Below are 18,057 nucleotides of genomic sequence, written 5' to 3'. Positions count from 1 at the left end.
TTTAATGTAGCTATTTGTTTTGGCTTTGCTTTTGATTTGTCATACATTATATCATTTTTCTTTGACATTTATCAGATATTGAAAATGACACTGCATCATATTGTTGGTGAAGATTAAACTAGGTTCTGTTCTTATTCGAATAATAGCTTTTATTAACCGTAGTTTAACACTGACAGACAGACTTGGCTGATGTTGTAACTTCCTCCCTTCTGGATCAGGACCACCCCTTGGACCAGGTGATGGTCGACCGTGAGCTGCGACGGCGGCAGGAGGAGGAGTTTCAGGCTCGTTACCGTAGCGACCCTAACCTGGCTCGTTACCCGGTGAAACCACAGCCAAGTGAGGAAGCCATGAGGATGTTAGCTCAGGTTGGCAGGGTCCGCCACCAGCGTCGCCACAGCGACGTTTCCTTGGCAACTGCCGAGCCTGAACACCTGATCCTCAGGCATACAGGTACGAAAAAACAGCTGACCCCCTGCTAGTGCCTTCTTCGTGTTGTGAGAGCGCTCACCCCGACTCGTTGATTCCCTCTCAGGTATTAGGCAGAACAGGTCTCAGGGATTGGCTGGACCTGGAGGTCAGAGGTCGTTCTCTATAGACAGGGGAGCCAATCACATCAGCCCCACATCTCCCCGTCGCAGCCCATTACCACAGCAACACCTGGACCCGAACTCCCCCCTTAAGAGGAAGCCTGTCAGTGATGGAATGACACACAGGGGACGGATGATGGGGAAGATGCATGTGATTGGTAGCTTCAGCAGTTCGGAGGAGGAGCTAGCGACCACACCTGAATACACCAGCTGTGATGAGCCTGACAGTGAGTGGCTCCATGCAAACTAGTAGTTTCATTAGGTTTGATGGCTTTATGATAACAGCTGTTGGAGGCAGTGGCTACAGATGAATACACCAAAAATGTATCTCTTATTGTCTCTTATAAATCACTTCTTGGTAACCACATTGGGAAACATCATACGGTTAAACAAAGATAGCTGCTGTTGCCCATATTGTTGATCATATTATTTTACAGAGGATACAAAATACAGTGTAACAAGATACAGAATAAAATTCTACACCATTATTTAGGTAGTTCATTTAAAAAAAGTAAAGAAAAGCAATAAAAGTCAAATACGCCGTCATAGACTGCTCACATATGCTGCTGGCGCTTACCCCCATGACCTCTTTTTTATTTACATAAAGGAATTATTGGACAGAATTGTCTCTATTCCTTTTATAAAAAGGATGTTTATCCCAGTCTAAAGAAAATTAGTTATTCAAGTAACATCTTTAAAGGATATGTAGGTCAACTGGTGACAAAGGAAGGGGAATATGCTTCAAAGATCTAAAACAGTAGTCAAATGGTCATGATGATGACAGTGACAATAAAATATAAACCAAAAGTTACTTTGATTTGATTATTAAATAGCTCATTTCATTATTGGAATTAAAATAAAATCTAAGCAGGTTGGTTAATCCATCATGGAGATAATTAACCACAAGTCTTATTTTGATTAAAAGTCTTAAAAATAAACGTTTGTTTATTTATTTTATTTTAATTTACTGTATGTGTCATTACATAAAAATTACATAACAATTGAATGAAGTTCTCAGGTGAAACAGAATGAATGAAAATGATAAAGCTACACTATAGAGGTGATTACTGGCAAGACATGTTGGTGTAGCTTTCAGTCAGCCAGGTCATGGTAATCCTGACTGGGGGAATAAGGGACACGGGACTTATTTTCTTAGTTCTTGAAGACGTTGCACCTTCAATCCAAAAGTCGTCTTTTTAGAACTTTGTTTTTGGCAGCTGAAGAAGCCCGTCGGATAAGGAGCGAAACGTCTTCAAGAACCAAGAAAAAGAAGTCCAGCGTAACTATTTCACGCTCCTAAGATAACTGGAAAGATACTAAAGTATTTGACTCCAGAAGATGTTGAAAATGACTGGAAATAAACAACTTACTTTTATGGGAACATTTGTGTAGATTCCAACATAACAGCTGGCATGTACACCAGTGAACCTGTTTTGTTCTCCTGCCTGCTAACGGAGAAACTAAGTATTTTTGCCTTGTTTCGGGCCTTGCTGCTGGAACATGTGACCCTAAATCTGATATCATGAGTTTTCAGTCTTTAAGTTGAGTGACGAAACAAGGAGGAGAGAGTTGAGCCAGAGATACTGAGTATGTGTTCTCTGTCTCTCACTCAAATTAGCTCAGTGTGATAATCTTCTTACAGCTGAATCTGGCTTCACCTCCAACCAGCTTCACCTGCACTTCCTCAGCCTCTCACCAGAGGGTCCTACAGAGAACACTGACAGCAGGGCTCAGTGTGACCTATGACCTATGATGGTGGAACTAAACCCGCATACTGGAAATAGCTTCCTTAATTCTGCAGGGTTCTTTGTTCCGTTGCTCTGACTGTTTTTGGCTGGGAGGTTTAGAGTTTTTTAAGTCTTTCCAATGGTATGTCACCATTCAGGAGTATTTCACGAGGTTTCTCATTTGAAGGAGTACATTCTCTGTACATTTTCATGTGTTCCACTGTTGTTGTCAAGGATTGTTTGTTGGTTTCCCATACAGTTCCATCACTGTGCCAAATGATGCAGAAAGTGGTCTCTAAAGTTCTTTAAGGATCAGATCTTCTCTTACCTCTTGGGGTTTTGATGTTGTTCTCACAGTGTCCTGTAGGAAGCTGTTGCTTTTCTATAAGGTTCTGTTTGTGTGGCTGGGACGTTCCATGCTCTACATGGGTTTGGGAGTGGTGTACATTAGTTTCTTTCTGTTCTACAAGCTCTCCATGTAACTGCTTCAATACTCTGAGTTCCTCTTTCTGTCATAAAGTTCAATACGGGTTCTGTCTGTTACACAGAGTCCCGCTGCTCCTCATAGTTCTACAGATCTTTTTAATGCTCAGCTGGTTCTGCTTCAGTCCTATGAATTTCTCTTGAGGTTCCATTAATCTCAACTCCTTTTCTGTACATCTTTCCCCAACAATAGATCAATTTTGCACCACTTTTCTTCATGAAGTTGTTCTAATGCTTTTAGGATTCCTTTGATATTGGAGGGTGCTGTCCCTGTTCTGTTGGACTTCTCTCTATTCGGGTTCTTGAGATGTTCCAGAGAGGTCCACTTCTGCTCTGTTTCTTTGCTCTCGTCACCTGTCTGTTGGCTTCTGATGTGTTATGTTGTGCTCTTATGATTGTCAGAAGTGTTGCAGTTGCTGCAGATTGATTCTCAAGAAATCAGGCGTCATGCTGATGGGTTAATCTGCTGCGTCTGTGTCATAGGGTCAAAGTCACCTGGTCAGAGATTATGAGCTTTGATTGGCTCTGGAGGCTCATGGCTCCTCCCATCAGGTTCAGAGGTGACTGAGTAGCTCAGAGTCTCCGATGCTGCCATCCTGAAAACACAGAAAGATGAACGACAAGAACATTTGATGAACCTCACTGGTCCATGCCTGGGAAACCCCAAAGAGCTCTGGAGGATCCTGGAGAACCTGTCGGATACTCAAATCCTGATTAAGGCAGAACACCTGGACTGAGCTGTTCTGGTGCTGCTTGGCCACAGAATCCCCGTCTCTGCTGTTGTTCAATTGGATTAAAAGGAAAGAGTGTGGATTATCAGGAGTCACTGCAAAGACACAAGAATAGAAACACACAGTGGAGGAAGCAACACGACTGTGGACTGCCAGCCAACGATATGTGACCGTACTCATGTAGATGGCTGGTCAGCAGGTAGACAGGAAACCCTGCTGATCTGGAGTTTTGGTGACTTCCTGGAGGTATTGGATTTCTCTGTGATCTGCTGGATTTTTTAAAATCTCTGGTCTGGTAGGAAGTTGGTGAAAGGGAGTGGGGTCAATGTTGCGATGTTGCCCCCAACTCGCCGGTGTCCAGCTTTACTGTCAGATCAACCAGATCACTGCTAGTCTTCTAAACTGAGGATAATAAACAGCAGGATAAAAACAGGCCAACACTATTAATGCTATGATGCTAACAAGCTAACAATGGCAGAAAGATGGACTCAGTGTTTGGACTCAGTTAATCGTGTTACAGAGGTATGAACTGCTCTGCAGCCTGCAGGCAAAGCTCGGGGCAAACCGAAATCTCAGAACCAGTGAGGAGGAGGAGGACAGAGGAGCTGCAGGTTCCCCTCCTCCCCTTCATCTCTTCATCCTCTGCTGAAGCCTCTTCCTCTTTCATGGCGTCCACATAGACCTGTGAGTACAGCTGAGAGTTTAAAGCTGCTCACTGGAAACACGGATAGTAATGATAGGTTTGAGATACCTCTTTGTTTAACTGTATGTTCAGAACCTGTCTGAGTGCATTTTAATGTCCCAATGCTCATTTATATGGATTTCCTGGAACTCAGAGTTCTCAGATTGGTTGGCGGTTTGACAGATAACTTCAAGAGCAAACTGCAGGCCATGTACAGCTGGATGACACTGATCCCAGAGTAGTTATATGCAGTGTTATCAACAGTCAGAAAAGGGTTCCTGTATGAGCTGGTTCTTTTCAGTCTGAAATTAAATATCTATTTATTTATCCAATTTATCTTCTTAAGTAATACTACTTCTTAAGTAGTTTTATGGAGCAGATAGTTCACAAGGATCTTTGTGGACGTAATGAATTGTGGATTTGGAGAAGCCGCAGGACTCGTCTGGATTCATCTTGAACTACTATTGTTTGTTTATTTGGAAACTCTGATCACTCATCTTGAAACTTTCTGATTTACATTAAAATCTAAGAACACTAATCAGAATTTCTTTAAAATTTGAAACTGAGTTTTTAATTTTTTTTTCTTAATTGTAATATTTGACCTCTTTTTGGTTGCTAGGAGACATGGAGAGCCAGTGGTGGGATCATGGTTCCTGGCACGGCGAGCCTGGGCCCATGTCTCTGGTAGGTCTAACCACTCCATTAGTTCTACCATATAGCTCCACACTCACATGTCTGCTCGCCCTCCATAGTGATCAATATTATCAGCAAATGTTATCAGCAAAAAATTTTATTTCTTCTTATTAAGTCAGTCAAACCAGTCAGATTTCTCCTCTTGCAAATACACAAAAACTGTCTTAACAGTTATTGCCTGTGGCTGAATTAACCACATGGTCTTATCATTATGATACATTAGCAGCCGGTCACCTGGCAACCGTCCAAAGATGGAGAGCGCCTGATTGGTCGAATAGTGCTAAACAAAAGGATGAAAGACGGGACGGTTCCTGCGGATACAGGAGCGCTGCTGGGACTCAAGGTGATTCTTCTTCTTCTTTTTTCAGCTCCGATCATGTCCTCTGGGTGAAGTTAAACTCATGTTGTTTGTTTCCAGGTTGTCGGGGGTAAGATGACAGAGTCTGGCCGTCTCTGTGCATTCATCACCAAGGTGAAGAGAGGAAGCCTGGCTGACACTGTAGGACACCTGAGACCAGGTAAACTCTTTCACTGACTGTGGCAGGTGAAGGGTTAATTGTGGTGTTCATAGATCTGATGTGATACTGCACGTTGTAGTTTTATTGTGTTTGCCTCCACTGTGTTCTCCTAAATGCTTAAGACAAATTCCCCTGAAAGTTTTGATCATCAAATGTTGGTCTCTAAATGGCTGTTACTAATAATTTGATTATTTATAGAATCTGTGTTCCTCTTTGTAATTGTAATGAATAGATAAATAATATAGAATAGATTAATTAAGAAAAACTTGAAAGCGATATGCTCTTATCAGAAGGTTGTATGACATTTGGGCTACTCAATATTAGAAGAAAACCTACAAAAATACCTTATTTTTCTGAGATCTGCACTGCAAAAGTGAAAATGCTGGACTTTATTATTAGTATTTTTTTTTAAAGAATGAATGATTGCATAATAATTTAGAGTCAAACATTAAAAACAGAAAAAACTTTTTAATTCACGTTTAATAGTGTAGTTACTCTCAACTGACTAGACACTGGTGAAGAACCCCCTTTGTGCCCCTGACTGAGGGATTGTCATTGTTGTTCCCTGCCGTCTCTCACCATTGAAACGGGGGAGGCTCACAGTAAAATGGTGGCTCATTCTCAGCGCCCATCATAATCAGGAGAGAGAACTGCTAAGACATGCAGATTCTTGGTGGCTATCTGTCTGATGAGAATGGGGAGACTAACCACCTCATTCCTATTTGGGCTGGGCAGATAGAGCTTTGAGAACTCATGTATGATCACAGGGGCTGCTAGAATGATTGCAGTCAAACAGGAGGCTCTGTTGTCACTTGTGCTAAATAAATAAATTGACTCACCTCGTTTTCTTTTTGCTATAAATGCTCCTTTTTGGCATCTATTTCCCCTGTTCCTCTCTTGTTTCATGATGTCCATGCAGAGTCTGCATATCACTCACCAGCTACAAACTCTGAAGTTCAAAAGAAATATACCAAGAACATTAAATCTTTGTAAATTCTGCTTAAATTGACAGATTTCCCAGTTAGATTAGTCATGGAAAATGAGAACCGTGCAAGTTTTTCATCTGTAATATGCAGGAAAATAATTTTATCATTACTTTTTGGGTGAATTTTCCCTTTTTTGACATCATACATCCTGCGATGATGTAACTTCTGTGCGTCAGGTGATCAGGTTCTCGAATGGAACGGTCGGGTTCTTCAGGGGGCCACTTTTAATGAGGTGTATAACATCATCATGGAATCCAAAGCAGAACCACAAGTGGAGCTGGTGGTGTGCCGACCAATTGGGTAGGTCACAGTCAAACCCTCAGATTGTAATGTTTTGTTTTAGACTAGGTCCTAAAAAGTCTCCAGATGATCCACTTGGACTAATTTTATTTTACCCCAAATTTTGTTCTATTAGAATGTCCTGCTAACAGATTGTTGTCTATTCACGTTCTTTAGAGATGCCTCAAGAGCAGCAGACCACGTCCACATGGATTCCAGTAAGTGTTGCCCAAAACCAGCGCAATATTAAAACTACGATAAAGATGAATGAAACAACCTTTCTATCCATCTTCACTCTATTCAGTTGAAGACTCTCAATGTCCTAAAGTACCAAGGTTCCCACTGAGGCTTTAAGAGAATCTCCTTTCTTTCTGTTCAGGTTCGAGTTCCTTCGAGTCTCAGAAAGTTGGGCCATCCATCTCTGTCACATCTCCAATGAGCCCCAGTGTTCTATCTGGACAAGTCTCTGTAAGTTTACCCAGCATGCACTGCATAGCCACACAGTCAATTAGGAGTAAGCTAACCGCCATTTTTTCATGATGGTGTGTGTTTTTTAGACTGTAAACAAGCGTCTTCTGGTCCCCAGAATTCAGGTAAACCGTAGAACAGAGTAGAACGAGATTTATCTGTTCCACATGTCTTCGTTCTGTAGTTTAGTTTTCCGTCGGTTTGGATTCAGATGAATCTAGTGCAGTAATAGCATACAGTAGCATCGTGTTGTCTTTGTTTGTGTTACAGTTTTTTCGATCATTTTTAAAAATGCTGTTTCAACTTCTGTTCTTGATAGATCCTCTGTTCTGTTCTATAGGGTTCCATGTTGTGGTTCCTCAGTTCTGCCAGGGTCTGCTTATGTCCTGTAGGGCTGTACTTAAGGAGGTTCTTTGGGTTTTTAATTTCTGCTGTTTCAAATTATTCATGTTTTGAAGAGAGCTCTGTTGGGTCACGGTTCTGTTCTCAGTTCTTCTGCTTATACGGTTAGTTTTCTATTGCCAAGAGATCTTCCTCCTGTGGCTTCTGTTAAAAAAGCTCTGCTGCTCAGCAGGGCCCTCCATTATAATTCTATATGAATTTAATGATCTGTTGAACTTTGGTTGTGTTCTTAAAGTTCTGGTCTCTTAAGTTTCCTTGGTTCTGCCTCTGTTAAGTATGGTTCTGTATTTGTTCCACAGACCAGGCTTATTGTAGGGTTCTTTCTGGTTCCCCCATATTCTCTAGGGGTCTATGGCGGTCTTAAGTAATATTTGTTGAGATTTTAAGTTCTTGGATGCTCTAAATGTTCCCAAGTATCGAGTTCATGTTTGTTCTGGAAGCCTTTGATATGATTTTTGTTTTATTCTATTCTATTTGTTCTATGTGTTTTGTCAAATTGATAGGTTCTTTATGGACCAACTCAGTGGCCTTTTCTATTGTGTTCTATTCTATCTGCTTGTGTTTGCAGTTCCATGTCCTTCACAGCTGTATTGATCAGATCACAGTACAACAGGGCATGGCTCCACGATTTTCTGCTGCCATGTAGGGTTTTAATTTTGCTGTGCTCTGGTATTTATTTCACAGATAAAGTTGTGGTACGATAAAGTTGGCCATCAGGTGATCGTCACTGTTCTCGGAGCCAAAGAACTTCCTGTTCGGGATGACGGCCGACCTCGCAACCCCTACGTCAAGATCTACTTCCTGCCGGACAGAAGGTAAAGAAAAATAAAGGAATCACAATAGTTCTTAACAGGCTCCTAGTCTGTGTATTCTGCTGGTGAATCGTTGTGTCTGGTTCTGTTCATAACAAGCTGCAGGTCCTGCTTTGTAGTTTACTTGTGACTGTTCCTTTTATTTATTTACTTTTAATTATTCATTTTTATCCAGATGAGTCCCATTGAGACATGAGATTTTTAAAAGATAGGACCAAAATGGTATAAATCAGCAACAGGTTTTTTTCGGGGCAGTTCTTAGAACACACTTAAAAGTATATAACGAGTTGAGTGTCTGTGGGCTGATGCCCCCCCCAATGACCCCGAGTTGGATTAAGCGAGTATATAAAATGGATGGATGGATGTCAACATGGATATTAAAAGCTAGCTTTTCCTTAAGCTTTTCCTAATGCCTTGATATTCATAAAAAAGTGGCTTTCTCTATGCATACTCAATCTGCCTTAAGGCGGGAACGAATGAAAGTCATAGTCTTGGTCTTTTTTTAGTTAAGTTTAAGCTTCCTGCAGGAGCGCTCCAGCTTGGTTCAGAGAAGGTACCACTGTATGAATGATTGTATCATCAGTATATGAATGTGGTTTGGCTTGATTTTGTTCTCATCCCAACTCGTTTGATTAAAAAATGGGAAAATAAAATTGAGGATAAAATAGATCCCTGTTGAACTCCTGTGGATACCATGATATATAGTTTTCTGCTGTAACACACTGAGTTTCTAAACCAAGGCAGAACAATTTTACTGAGGCCTTCAGAGCTACATCTTTGTAATAGGAGTTTGTGACCTACAGAGGGGAAAGCTGTAGACCTGCTTTTTACCATCTAATGACTTGACAGTATCATTTGTAACACGCATAGCTGCTGTAATAGTACTTAGTCCTGATAGGCTGAACATTTTGTTTTCTGATATGAAATGTTTCAGTTGGTCATTTAAAAAGATCTTTAACTAGCTCCTTCCCGTGTATACAGTGATAAGAGTAAACGTAGGACGAAGACGGTGAAGAAGTCGCTGGAACCTCGGTGGAACCAGACCTTCATGTACTCCCCAGTTCACCAACGTGAGTTCAGAGAACGGATGTTGGAGCTAACGGTTTGGGACCAGGCCAGAGTCAGAGAAGAGGAGAGCCAGTTCCTGGGAGAGGTGAGAACACATTAAGAACTCAAAACGTAGAACCTTATATGGTTCAGATGCTTCAGTCATTTTAAAGGAATCACTCAGCTGGGAATTTAAAGTGTTCAAATGTCCTCTGTGTGTTCCACATATGTTTTCTGTGCGTTCTCCCCGTGTTAGGTTCTAATAGAGCTGGAGTCTGCACTGCTGGACGATCAGCCTCATTGGTACAAACTGCAGCTTCATAATGTTTCCTCTTTGCCGCTGCCCAGTGCTTCCCCATATCTGCAGAGGAGAGGACTGCAGGCAGAGCACACACAAGCCAGCAGGAGGCTTCAGAGTGAGTTATATACCGATACACTCGAACAACACACACGGATATCTGTTATATTCTTGCCTCTGTCGCTGCATCAGTTCTAAATGTTCTTTTGTTTATTTGGTTTACTTGTTTGTCCTCAGTTCACCATGATTCTGTGTTGTAATGTGTTCTTCTTTTGTTTTTGTTTACCTTGTTTCACTCACCTCATGGTTTTCCAGACAAAAGTCCTTACTATAACTCAGGTAATAACACGTGTGTCTGTGTGTGAGTTTGTGAAGATGGCCGCTGAACCTTTTGTGGCTAATGTTAATTTCTATGCTGTTCAGATTTTACAGTTTTTTTAAATCTTTATCCTGTGAGCTGATGATGTCAGAGGGATGTCTTCAGACTACAAATTACGAGGCAGGAACTTTAGATAAAAGACACTTTTCAGCTACATCCTGGGAAACGCTAAAGTGAAAGTTCTAGGATTGAAAGTAAGGAAATCTGTAGTTCGGCTGCAGACTACTTGACCGTTTTAGTGTTAATCTGTGAGAGATATTAGTCCAAAACCTGTCCAGATGATCCTTGACCTGATCCGGGATTCTGGAAATATCTTTGGGAGTTCCATAGATGCTTGATGGTATAACAGTGGTATTTAGGTGCTTTAAAAGGTCCACACAAGTCTCTAGCTTTTAATCCTGAGGTTGCTCAATAGATCTTTGAAGGTTACTGGGGATCTTAAAGGGAGTTTAAATAAATTCCATGTGGTGTAGAACTGTTTTACAGCACATGACTTTAAGGGGCTCTTCCTGCTTTAAAATGAACCATATATAATATAAATCCCAAAGGGAAATGATATTGCAGTATGCAATTTTTTTCCCCCGATTTGTAAGTAATTCATAATTATTTATCATAAGCAGTCGTTGTTTATGGCTGTTGCTGTTGGCAGGATTGACCTCTTGTACCAGTCATTGTTGCAGAGAGGCTGGGGAAGCCTCTGACTGAACACACTTGGTTGTTTAGTCACTGTGGTGTGCAGAGGGTGGGCAGTATGGTCCATTATGTTCAGCAACTTGTGCAATATTCTTCTTTGCACAATCATGTCTAGGGCCTCCAGAGCAGTCCCCAGCAAGGAAATGACAGGACTCAGTTATACGGAAAGTCTGAGGTGTACAGAGAGAAGAGAAATGGTGACCGTACAGTTCCCTGTGCTGCTGACCACCTTCTCAGACAGACATCTCTTTCAATCTCACAAACTATGGTCTGTTTGTGAGGTATTCAATAATCTAGGTGGTTATGGAGGCATCCACCCAAGCTTCTCACATAGCATAGATATAGACTGATTTGTATCAAAAGCACTAAAGAAATCAAAGTACATGAGCCTCACCATGGTGCCTGCTTTGTCCACATGAGAGTGGGCTCAACGAAGCAGGTAGATGATGGCATCTTCAACACCAACCCCAGGACAATGAGCATACTGTAGTGGGTCCTGAAAGGTGTTCACTTGCTTAAGGAGGTGAGCCAGTAACAGTCACCCCTGGCCACGACTCAGGCCAAGGCTGCTTCTTCACCTGACTGCTGGAGGGGGTTTCAGTGTGTTCGGATGTGGGGAGAGACGCTGGTGAGGCTGTGCTAAGATCCATGACTGTGGTGGAGGTGTGGCAGGGAGACTGTGGGTACATGGAGGGTGTGTCTGTGTAGCCTGGGGCAGCTGATAAACCAGCTAAATGTTGTTCTGAACTGAAGCTATTGATAAACCTGCTCAGTTCATTAGCTCTTCCCAGCCTTGTATCAGTCTGACCCTCTTCACCTTAAAGCCTGTTATCTAATGCATCTCTTTTTTGGAAGAGGTCTCAAGCATTATACAAAAAGGAAAGGGGGCAAAGAAGGAGGGATTTAAGGGATGTATTCATGTGTGCATGTATGTATGTATGTATGTATGTATATATGTTTCTGTTATATCAATTGGATCTTTTAAGAGTGTGAAACATTTTTAAAGATCATTCAGGTGTTCTCTGTGATCTTAGTATTTGTTCTTAGAACATTGTAATGGTTCTGAAAGGGCTTGTTGTCTTTCAAACACTTTTAAATGAGATCTTTACATACCTGAAAGGTTTTAGACGTGAGTTAAGTGTGTCAGTCATCCCTGCAGGCGTCCAGGATCTGTGAGAGCTTTCAGGAATTTTTAATGGCAAAGTAAAACAAATTTTTCCTGAAATGTTTGTATGTAAACAAGTTTCTCATCTCCCTGCTCAGTCTGACAGTTTCAGATTTGATGACCTTCCTGTAGGATTATAGACGAGCAGCTTAGAGGCTTAAAATCCTTCTTCTCTGTGTCTGTACTTTCTCTCTGTAGGATCTCAGAGGATCAGTGACAGTGAGTTTTCAGATTACGACTGTGAAGATGGCATCGGGGTAGTATCAGGTAAACTTAATGTTCAATCGCACATTCATGCATAGCAGTCACATCAGATATTCTGGTCAAATGTGGTGTAGCCCTCTTTAAAACAAAACAGTAAGATTTTCAGTGTGAATTTGCACATAGTACAATGATGCAATGATGAGACAACAAAAGAAAGGAAAACCTGATGCTAAAAGTAACCTGGTGAAACAACTCAAAACCAATTAGGTTTGTTGGCAACAGGTCAGTAACCTGACTGAGGAAAAAAAAGAGCATTGCGTGCAGTCTCTCTGAGTTAAAGGTGGAGATAGAATTATCACTATTTAAATGACTGCCTTTGGAAATAGTTGAACAATCTGAGAATTATGTTTCTAGTTGGGATGTCAAAATTCATGGATGTTTGGACCCTCAGATGGCAATGCATTTAAAGAAATACTTTATATAGTGGAATTTTGTGAACTCATGAATGCTTCTAAAAAGCTTTTGTCAGTGAACATAGTTTCTTTGCTGAAAAGGCAGGTTAAAACTCTGCCATGCAAAGGAAAGAAAAACATGTTAAGAAGATCCAGAAACACAGCTGGTTTCTCAGGGACCAAGGTCAAGAAAGACTTGGGGGAGGTGGGAAGCTGTCCTGTGGTCCTATGAGTCAGAATTTCAAATTATTTCTGAAAATCATGGTTGCTGTGTCCTCTGGGTTCAAAGGAACCATCTGGCTTGTTATCAGTTTAAAAGTCAGAAGCCAGCATCAGAAAATTTGTACATCTGAAGGAATGATACATACAGATTTTGGAGCAACACATGCTGCCATCCAGATGTCTTTCTCAGTGAAGGTCTTATGTATTTCAGCTCTGCAGTAAAACAGTCTTGATGCTAAACTTAGCTGCCTGCAGTCCAGATCTGTCAGCCACTGAAAACATTCGGTACATTACGGGAAAAAAAGCAACAAAGGAGGCTTGAATTTCGATATCAGGCAAGAATGGGGAACATCTTTCTGTGTAAACTTCAGCTGTTGGTCTTTTCATGTCCCAAGTGTTGTCAAAAGAAGAGGTGATGCATCACCTGTTAAAATTACCCTGTTCAAACTTTTTAAAACTGTGTTTTTGTTTTTATCATTTTCAGTTAAAAATGTTCTACTTTTCTATACACTTTGAGAGTAGGATTCCTTGTTTCCCCTCTTAGTTATTACACAATTCTCCCTCAGAACACTCCAACCCTTACACTTAAACAGTCCCTGTTTGCACCCGATTATGCTCTGCTGCACCTGAAATGCCCTGTGCTCCAGTTTGAGCTTTTCTTTTCATTCAGGTTTATTCTGTGTGCTCTTGAACCTTCTGCTCTGTGGCATATTTCAACACGGGGTGCCAGATATAACACTGTCATTATTGTCTCCTTTTTGAGGAGGTTTGTTTATCTTCACGTCACGTTGAAGCAAAAAAGAGAATGCTGTTGATAATATAATATACACCATTTTTTTGTGACAGCAGTTTTGAGGATGATCAGTACATTTGTTGGGATTGAAAACAAATAGTCCTGCACTAACATTGTGTACAAGTATATTCTTGATACATACACACACAGCTTTTTTTTGTTTGTTTGTTTGTTTGAATAATCTTTCTATATACTGACTCACGTTCCCAACAGTATCAAATCTCCTGAAAGTTGTGTTTAGTCAAACATTTTAAGGAGCCCAGAGTTTCACTTAAAGACTTTAATAAATCACAGAGTATGAATCTTGTTCCAAGTCCCTGATGAACTCAGCTGTGTATTCAAGTTCCATTGGGTAACATTTAGGCGTCTCTATTGGCAGAAATGCTATTTCATATTTAGTATTTTGCAGTCTTTTGTGTAGAGCTCCATGAAAATGGGAATCATTGGTGTTTTTATTGCCTTATAACATGCTATTTCTATTTTCACACAACTCAGGCAATCCTCGTCTTTTATCATGTAACATTTCGATACAGTAACCTAGATACAATAAACCTAGACTCTTTGAATGTGGAAGGATCTCACTTCATTTTACATAAAAAAAGCACTTTGTAAGACAAGTTTCAAAAGGTCCTATGTAGATAAAAAAAAAAAAAAATTCCTTAAATTACAGTGTTCTTCACTGACACACTGTCCTGGGTTATATAACTGGGCTGGAAGCAGACTAACTGGCTACTTTGAGAAATAAACCTCTGCCATCGTTGACAATTGAAGCCCATTTCTGTTTCTCTTTGTGCAGATTACAGACAGAATGGGCGGGACTTCCACAGCTCCACGCTCTCAGTGCCAGAGCAGGTTATAGCTTCAAATCACGGCTCCCGATCCGACTTGGTCAGGATGAGGTCACGGTCACCAAGCCAGCCTCCTCCTCAAAGGTAAGCAGTGTTAATGATAAGATTTAGAGCAGTTAAACTGAGATAAATGGAGATCAGAGCAGATGAGATGATATGAATAGGAAGCTGCAGACATTAGATCAGCCAACAAGCGATAAGAATCACAAACACCTGATGAGATCAAGTAAGCCAGAGGAGATGTGAGGTGAGATCAGACAGATGATGAAAGATGCATCAGGTAAAGCATAATCTAATAGAATTAGATCACTTTGATTAGAGGTAGATTAATACTCTGAGATAACAAGTGAAAGAAAGTGAGATTAAGAAAGATGACATCAAGTAGATTCAACAGACAACAGTAGATTCGATTTGATAAAGTGCCATGAAATAAGAACATGAGATGAAACCAGGTGAGATAAAGTTTAGTGTCAGAGATCGGATGAAATGATGATATAGATGAGTTCAAATTAGTCAAGAAAATCTTTCTCAAGGCCTGAAGGCGAAGTGAAATGAGAAAATGTTCAATTAGATGAGATGAGATGGGTGAGGTAACGAGTGAGGTAAGACTGAATGATGATAAATTCTACTAAATATGACATTAGATACAATGAGAAGAGATGAGATAACATGAAATCAAACTGTACAACACAGTAACGTAAAAGGAAGCAAAGAGGAGATAAGATTTGGGTGAGATGAGATTATATGAGATTATGTAAGTGAAATGAGAGCAGGTGTTATGTGTTTTCACTAGGTAAAATGAGATTACTGATTTTACCCCTGAGCTTTCCCTTTGGGAGTCCCAACACGCTTCATTTTCCTGAAAGGCCTCACCTTTGCTTTAAAAAATGCTGACCTTTTCTCTATTTTTTATTTTTTTTCTGTTGCCCCTAAAATCTTGTGACCTGTGACCTCTGGTTGCTAGCAGTCAGCCTCTGTACCCGTTGTACCGGGAGGATGCCGTGCGGCTGCTGCGAGGCTCCAAATTGAGCCGAGCGTTCTCTGACGCCAGTCAGTACAGCCTGGAAAGGTAACCATAGCAACGTACCTGACCTGGGTCATATAGACAGCACCTAGTCTTAGCATCCAGTCTACAGCTTGTTGATTTAAAAAAGAAAACATTAGGAAGGAGATTATTTTGATGTAAATCAATCAAGAAGTAATTGGTAAGCTTCCTGTCAGGCCACCAGAAGACGGGTCAGTGTCAGATAAAGCTTGCCTCTCTGCTGTAGCTGAACCAATTAAACAGTACATTAGCAGGTCTGAACCAAGACCCAGGTTGGGTCTGGATGGGTACTGGTTAGAGATGATAAAAGTGCAAGCTTTAGCTGTAAATGACTATATAGTACTGTCAGTACCTCTGTTTTGCTGTAGTTTGATGTAGTACTGGATTGTCTTTGTTTCAGTACCGGTTTGATCCCTGGAGGTTGTTCTGGTTTTAGTCCTTGTTCTATTCCTGGATGCACCACTCGACCATAGTGCCGGTTTTTAGCGTTGTCTTGCTGAAATATGCATAACCTTTACTGAAGACATCATCTGGATGGGAGCACATGCTGCTCTAAAGGCTGTGCATACCATCGAGCAGTGATGGTGGCTATCCAGATGTGCAGGTTTCCAGTTCCATATGCACTAACGCACCTCCATACCATTAGAGAAGCAGGACTTTGAACTGATAACAAAGCAGTGATTTCTAGAAGTTTTCCTTTTAATGCCTGCAGTTATTTACATGACAGAATCATGCCTGTTATTAATGCTGTTCAACTTGAGGGTCCACAGATCATGGGCATCCAATACTGATTTTCGGCCATGTGCCTTGTGCTTAGAAATGTCTCCATATTATTGGAACCTTTACTTCTTAGAGACTCTACCTCTCTACGATGCTCGTTTTATACCCAGTCATGTTATTGACTTGTTGCCAATTAACCTAATTAGTTGCATCATGTTACTCCAGGTTTTCTTACTTTTCCCGTCCCAACTTTTTTGAGACACGTTGTTGCCATTAAAGTTGAGATGAATTGATATTTATTAGTAATTGATAAAATGTCTCACTGTTAACGTGCTATTATGAATAAGATATTGGTTGATGAGATTTTCAAATAATTGGATTCTGCTTCTATTTATATTTTTCTACAGCCTCTAACTTTGTTGGTTATAGGGAATAAAATTTAATTACTAGATCTTGTACTGCTCTTAGTCCAGTTAGTAATACAGTTTGTAGACCTGTTTCCTGTACACGTGCAGCTTCTAGTGACATCCTATTATAGTCTGTAGTACTGGCTGTAGGACAGCTGTATTCCAGGTGTAACTGGCTGCCTCTCTGTGTATTCAGGCGACCGCTGAGGAGAATGTCTGTTGCCAACTCTCTTGATTCCTACGACAGGTACTGCTACTGTAGTGAGAAGAACAATGTATTCGGTAGTGGTTGCCTTACCAGCATTGGCAGTAATTGTATCTACAGAGTTAAACTATCCTTATTTTGATGTGTTTTCCTTTGTATAAGACATTTTAACGGTCCGCAACAACCCTGGACAAACAATATGATGAACGGGAATTGTGAGGACTACAGGTGAGCCCTAGGAGTTGTGGGTAATGTAGTATGAGAGGACAATGAAAGGTTTAGATTTATAATGTTCTGGAGTTCTGACATCTTTCTGTTCTTCAGTCAGGACTTCATCCCAGACTTCCCTTATGAGCCTGAAGCTTACGATGAGGAATTGCTGAGGTAAACTGACAGACCGATGGACAGTTTGACTCTGTCTGACATTCAGACAGACCAGTAGTTTTAGTTGTAGAGATAAGTTGTAGATGTGAAGGACAAATGTAGAGTACAGTCCCCACTTCATTCCTATGCCCTCCCTCAGTCTTCTATTTTTGTATTTGGGGTCACAGTACACTCTGGACTATTTTGATTCATCGCCTGGAGTCCAGTCATTTTGCCCTTTTGTTTTGGGAAATGTTTTTAAGCATCCTCCCTTTCCATCCCCCATCCTTGACTTGGTTTGCTCTGGTCGAGGCCTTCTGGATAATGTAGAGCAAAATTCCAACTGGTTTTGTTCTTTGTTGGTTTAAACTCCCACCTGCAGTGCCTTAGGCTTCTGATTCACAGACTTCCACAGGTGACGATGGCCTGGTTGCCAGAATTATGTCATTAACCCATCCCACAGATGCCGTAGTTGTCATGGTGACAGTGATGACAGTTATGGTGATATACAGGTACAGCCGGGGGATGGACCGGAGGGATTACTACAGTCGCTCTCGCTCAGCTGACCAGCGAGCGATGGCTGACCGACGCGTCTACACTCGCTCACACTCGACTGACCGAGCTGACTCGTCCTACCTGAGGTCTGGTCGCTCCGCTCCCCCCTCACCTGCCCTGATCAGGTGACCTGTTGCCAATCAATCAGAAAGCGGCTCCGTCTCCGTGGTGTTTGCTGAGCACGTTTTTCAATCCAGAAGCATGAAGTCTGCCTCACCACTGACCATGAACTCACCACTAACCTGCTGCTTTTTTAGACAATATATTTTTTTGACACTTTTTTGCATGTA

General features: G+C 41.2%; 1 protein-coding gene across 13 annotated transcripts in view; it reads left to right on the top strand.

Moving 5' to 3' along the window:
• rims2b (regulating synaptic membrane exocytosis 2b) overlaps positions 1-18,057 on the top strand; it is a 41,272-nt gene that overhangs the window by 10,338 nt on the left and 12,877 nt on the right. For 9 of the 13 annotated variants that reach the window (XM_075450217.1, XM_075450216.1, XM_075450215.1 and 6 more), the window contains 15 exons: positions 219-453; positions 536-817; positions 4,833-4,897; positions 5,130-5,249; positions 5,325-5,424; positions 6,587-6,710; positions 6,867-6,907; positions 7,069-7,157; positions 8,244-8,374; positions 9,353-9,524; positions 9,675-9,834; positions 10,032-10,055; positions 12,152-12,220; positions 14,421-14,556; positions 17,725-17,892. In XM_075450217.1, the coding sequence (XP_075306332.1) occupies positions 219-453; positions 536-817; positions 4,833-4,897; positions 5,130-5,249; positions 5,325-5,424; positions 6,587-6,710; positions 6,867-6,907; positions 7,069-7,157; positions 8,244-8,374; positions 9,353-9,524; positions 9,675-9,834; positions 10,032-10,055; positions 12,152-12,220; positions 14,421-14,556; positions 17,725-17,892 (1,916 nt within the window). The remainder of the gene's footprint in view (positions 1-218; positions 454-535; positions 818-4,832; positions 4,898-5,129; positions 5,250-5,324; positions 5,425-6,586; positions 6,711-6,866; positions 6,908-7,068; positions 7,158-8,243; positions 8,375-9,352; positions 9,525-9,674; positions 9,835-10,031; positions 10,056-12,151; positions 12,221-14,420; positions 14,557-17,724; positions 17,893-18,057) is intronic. The other 4 variants (XM_075450212.1, XM_075450220.1, XM_075450213.1 and 1 more) reach the window with 4 other exon arrangements.

This window comes from Odontesthes bonariensis, chromosome 18, assembly GCF_027942865.1.
Source record: "Odontesthes bonariensis isolate fOdoBon6 chromosome 18, fOdoBon6.hap1, whole genome shotgun sequence".
NCBI lineage: Eukaryota > Metazoa > Chordata > Actinopteri > Atheriniformes > Atherinopsidae > Odontesthes > Odontesthes bonariensis.
Note: the sequence above shows the minus strand (reverse complement) of the source record. Positions and strands in the feature narration are given on the sequence as shown.